Here is a 5,438-nt window from a genome sequence, read left to right on the forward strand (position 1 = left end):
ATGGAGGAACAGGTCCAGGTAAGATATAGAAAGGAGATAACATTTCAACTTTGTTTTAAAGAATGAATCTGAATGATGAGACAACCTCTCCAGACCTTGGTCACCACATGAGCAAGATCATGGAGGCATCAAAGGTCATGGTTTGTTTAGAGAACAGTGAGGATTAAAGATAGCATGGGGGTGGGGAAGTCATTACACATAAGTGCCATCTTCCATATGCCTAACTAGATTAATCTGAGCTCACCTTACAGCTGCTCATCAGCTGGATTTCTCTAAAATAACCCAAATAGGCTGAAAATTTGTCATTTCCCACATGGAAGGATTTAGATTCCTACTAAGCTAAGTGTTTTCACTTGAATATTAAGGGGTTTGGGCAGCTAGATCATTTCTAAGGGCTCTTCCAACACTAAGGTTTTTAGTTTCCATGTTTATGTTTTAAAGGTAGGTAATTAGATAGAAATGTTTAAACCTTAGAGGAAGGAGGTGTATTCCAAGCTGAAAGATATCACTAGGTATTTCAATCTGTTCTCATTTTCTGTCTCAATGTCACCGCTCTAAGATGTTAGTTTGAATTCTTTGATAGTTTTTAACTTTGACAAAGGTGCTAAGGCGTGGGCCTTGTCTACTTTTTTTCTTTGTGTTGTATTTACTTATTCTGATTTAAAGAATGGCTTGTAATAAAAATGCTCTTAAGTGTCTGTGATGTGTGTGGTGTTGTGCTGATTGGCACAAGACCTCTTAATTCCATGGTGATTAGAAGTAAGAAAGAACAAAAGGCCCTAGAAGAGGGAGCTGTTATGAAATGTCAATGACTATGATTCATCATAGCAGATGACCAGGCATGTCTCTAGGCATACTGGCCAAGAGAAAGTTTTGGCTGTGACACCTTCTCACTTCCCCTTTCTATATCCTTGTCCCTGTCTTTTCTTTTCCCTTTGAAGTACAATGTAGTCATCTTGAAAGAGGGGATAGTTTGGCAAGAATTTACTAGAATCTCTTGAATATCATTACATGGATAACCACTTATTCTGCCTACTTACATGTTGAGCCCTTAATAGACCTGTCTATAAGATAGTCAGATGTTGACAAAGTTTTTCTCCTTAACCAAACTTTAGTCAGGTTCCTGAGTCTTCTTCTCGATTAGGCCTTGACCTTGGCTGAGCCCAATTTTAGCAAAGAGTTTTGCTAAGCCAATTTATTGAGAATCCCCTCACCCTTGGAATCGAACCAGGCTCCTCTTTTCCTATTGTTTATGTGTGATCAAGCTCCTCATTGCAAGAATCCTATTAAGTCAGTTTAGTAATAGTCTCTACCCTTGATATCTAATGAAGTTCCACTTTGTAATTTCCCTTCACTGTTCTCTTCACTCTTCTTGTTTGCTACAAATCCCCAGCTGTCTTGGCCATAATGGGAACTGAGTTCAGTCTCTCTCCCTAATTGTGATAGTCTCTCCCTTACTGCAGTAATCTTGAATAAATTCTTCCTTACCATTTTAACAAGTTCCAGAATAATTTCTCTTTGACATTCTGCATGAGTCTTTGTGGTAGGCAGGATTCTAAGATAGCAACCATAACCTTCACTATGATCCCCAGACCCCAGATGTTACTCCCATGGTTATCTTGTTACATGGCAAAAGGAATTTTGCAGGTGTAATAAGGTTACTAAGTAATTGACTGCAAGATAAGGAAATTGTGGAGGCTGGCCTTTTCCAATCATGTGAGCCTGTTAAAAGCAGAGTTTTCCCATCTGGTAGCGAAGAAGTCAGGGAGATTAAAAAAAATGAGAAAGGAGGGGCACCTGGGTGACCCAGTGGGTTAAAGCCTCTGCCTTCGGCTCAGGTCATGATCCCAGGGTCCTGGGATTGAGCCCTGCATCAGGCTCTCTGCTCAGTGGGGAGCCTGCTTCCTCCTCTCTCTCTCTCTGCCTGCCTCTCTGCCTACTTGTGATCTCTGTCTGTCAAATAAATAAATAAAATCTTTTTAAAAAATGAGAAAGGATTTAATGTACCATTGTTGATTTGAATATGGAGGATCTAGGTGGAAGGAAGCTGAGAGTGGCTTTTAGGAGCTGACAGTAGTCCACGGTCAACATCCAGCAAGTAAACAGGACTTCAGCTCTGTAGCTGCAAGGAAATGAAGAACTGAATTCTGTCAACAACTTGAATGTCTCTTGAGAAGAGCTCAGGCTAGTTCACCTTGGTTTTTTCAATTGTTGATCCCTTGATTTTGGCCTTAATGAGACCTAAGCACGGAATTCAGATGAGCCTGCTCACACTTCCAATCTACAAACAGTGAGCTAATAAATGGGTGTTATTTTAAACCACGAAGTGTGGTGATTTGTTACACAGCAATAAAAAACTAGTATATCTTATTAACATACCAGGGAAAAGGTTGATTGACTTTTAGTCAGCTCTGCAATCATTGCAATATGGCAATGAAACTATGTGGCCAAGTTTTTCTTAAATTCAGTCATCTCAACTCCCCTATTTAAAACATAGGTAAAGACAACCCCAACCACATTCTCTGTCTAGGTAGTGGAACCTGCGGACTTGGAAACTTCAGGATGGTTCGTGCTAAGAGCTGGACCCTGAAGAAGCACTTTGAAGGCAGCCCTACTCACAGCAACTTCGAGTTAAAGACAGTTGAACTCCCATCCTTAAAAAATGGAGATGTCCTGCTGGAAGCTTTGTTCCTTACTGTGGATCCTTATATGAGAGTGGCATCCAAAAAATTGAAGGAGGGTGATGTGATGATGGGGCAGCAAGTGGCCAGAGTTGTGGAAAGTAAAAACTCAGCCTTCCCAGCAGGAGCTCTGGTAGTAGCTTTTTCAGGCTGGTCGACGCACTCTATTTCTGATGGGAAAGATCTGGAAAAGCTACCCGCAGAGTGGCCGGACACCATCCCAGTGTCTTTGGCTCTGGGAACAGTGGGCATGACAGGGCTAACCGCCTACTTTGGCCTACTTGACATCTGTGGTGTGAAGGGTGGAGAAACAGTGATGGTTAATGCGGCGGCAGGTGCGGTGGGCTCTGTAGTGGGGCAGATAGCTAAGCTCAAGGGCTGCAAAGTTGTTGGAGCAGCAGGGTCTGATGAAAAGGTTGTCTACCTTAAAAATCTGGGATATGATGTTGCCTTTAACTACAAAACAGTGGAGTCTTTAGAAGAAACTTTGAAAAAAGCCTCTCCTGATGGTTATGATTGTTACTTTGATAACGTAGGTGGCGAGTTTTCAAACATTGTTATTCCCCAGATGAAGAAATTTGGAAGAGTTGCTATATGTGGGGCCATCTCTACATACAATAGTACTCGCCCGCTTCCCCCAGGCCCACCCCCAGAGAACATTATCTATCAGGAGCTCCGCATGGAAGGGTTCATCGTCACCCGCTGGCAAGGGGAGGTCCGCCAGAAGGCTCTGAAAGACTTGCTGCAGTGGGTCATGGAGGGTAAAATCCAATACCACGAATACATCACTGAAGGATTTGAAAACATGCCAGCTGCGTTTATGGGAATGCTGAAAGGAGATAATTTGGGAAAAACAATAGTGAAAGCATGAAAAAAATGACACATGGAATCTCGCATTTGGGTGATTAATTTCTTTTTAATCATTTAGTAAAAATGTGTATTACCTTCATTATCTAAGAAACAGTCATTGTGATGAGTTTGATCTACCTAATAAAACACATTTAACTGGTAAAAAAAATAAAATAAAACATAGGTAAAATCAGCTTTTTAGGATTTCACATGGCACAAGGCATTGAAAATAGAAGTTAGCAGTGTTTATAACACAAAATCATTCACTTAACAAATATTTATTGGAGGTCCACTATGTACAAAGTACTCAGTGATAAATGAAATCATTCAGGATATGATTGAGTATGATTGAGGGTTTTATAGCAGCTGATTTCTTACACTTGCTTTTTTTTAAAAAATAGAATTAGAACCTACATGAGGAGCCTCAGCTTTTTAAATTCTCCATCTTTATCTATATATCAGGATATTTAATCTAAGGAATTAGCTCATGCCATTGTGAAGGCTTGGCAAGTCCAAAATCTACAATGTAGGCCGTCAGGCTGTAGACAAAGGGAAGAATTGCAATTTAAGTTCAAAGGAAGTCTGCTGGCAGAATTCCTTGTTCTTTCAGGGAATTCAGTCTTTTTCTCTGAATGCCTGATTAGATGAGGCCCACCAGCTTTATGGAGGGTGTTCTACTTTATTCAAAGTCTATGGATTTAAATGTTAATCTCATTTTTAAAAAATACCTTAATGGAGACATCAAATGTTTGACCAAATATCTGAGTACCGTGGTCTGACCAAGTTGACACATAAAATTAACCATCATATTCCGTATCATGAGCAGAGCAGCTGAAGATCAGGCTTCCACCTATTCCTAACAATCAACAGGAAAAGAGCCCTATTTAGTCGCTTGCTGGAGATAGTTTACTGCCAGAGAGAAAGAGAATCTCCTTGCCTGCCCAGTGACTTCTGCCTCATACTGTGCAACCTGATGAACATTTCTTTTTTCCTCAAGGAGGAAAGGTTATAAATTCTCTGAAAGCAGGCACAGTATTTTGGAAGAACTCTTCTCTTCTACTCCCCAAGTTCCTGTCTCAGTCAGGACATTCCTGTTATCTCTGGAGCTTATGAGAACTTTCCATTCTTTTCTCCAGCCCTCCCCTGGATCCTCCTCGAGGAAAGAAGAAAGGTTCAGAGGACTGGAGAAAAGAATGGAAAGTTCTCATAAGCTCCAGAGATAACAGGAATGTCCTGACTGAGACAGGAACTTGGGTAGTAGAAGAGAAGAGTTCTTCCAAAATACAGAGCCTGCTTTCAGAGAGTTTATAACCTAATTGGAATAATACAGAAATGACTGGTGAGCCTTGCCCCTCCTGTTCTTTAGAGGAGAAATCAAAGAGTTTATATAATCAACATTACACAATTGTCCTTTATCAGCGGTTTTGCTTTTCAATGGTTCAGTTACCCATGGTCTGCTGTGATCCAGAAGACGATCCTCCTTCTGATGTATTGTCAGAAGTTTGAAGTAGCCTAACACTACATCACATGCCTACCTATGTCATTCTCCTCACTTCGTCCCATCACATAGGAATTTTATTATTTCACTTCATCACAAGAAGGGTGAGTACAGTACAATACAGTATTTTGAGAAAGAGACCATATTCACATACCTTTCATCACAATATGTTGTTATAAGTGTCCTATTTTATTATTAGTTATCATTGTTAATCTCTTACTGTGCCTAATTAATAAATTCAGTTTTCTCATAGGTATGTATGCATTTACATATAGAAAAAAATTAAATATATATGTGTGTATGTATGTATATATGTGTGTGTGTGTGTGTGTGTGTGTGTGTCTGATCTATAAAATGAGGGTATCAATATCTACCCCACAAGGCTTTTGTGAGGATGGTTTGAGATATCT

General features: G+C 40.2%; 1 protein-coding gene across 1 annotated transcript; it reads left to right on the forward strand.

Moving 5' to 3' along the window:
* The first annotated feature begins 2,509 nt into the window (after nucleotides 1-2,509).
* Nucleotides 2,510-3,567, forward strand: LOC122896384 (prostaglandin reductase 1-like). Its single transcript, XM_044234544.1, has one exon. It carries the CDS (start codon nucleotides 2,563-2,565, stop codon nucleotides 3,550-3,552), a length of 990 nt encoding a protein of 329 aa, XP_044090479.1. The 5' UTR covers nucleotides 2,510-2,562; the 3' UTR covers nucleotides 3,553-3,567.
* The last annotated feature ends 1,871 nt before the right edge of the window (nucleotides 3,568-5,438 follow it).

This window comes from Neovison vison, chromosome X, assembly GCF_020171115.1.
Source record: "Neovison vison isolate M4711 chromosome X, ASM_NN_V1, whole genome shotgun sequence".
NCBI lineage: Eukaryota > Metazoa > Chordata > Mammalia > Carnivora > Mustelidae > Neogale > Neogale vison.

Excerpts from the sequence above, each read along its gene's own strand:
- LOC122896384 (XM_044234544.1), top strand. The coding sequence starts at position 2,563 with ATGGTTCGTGCTAAGAGCTGGACCCTGAAGAAGCACTTTGAAGGCAGC.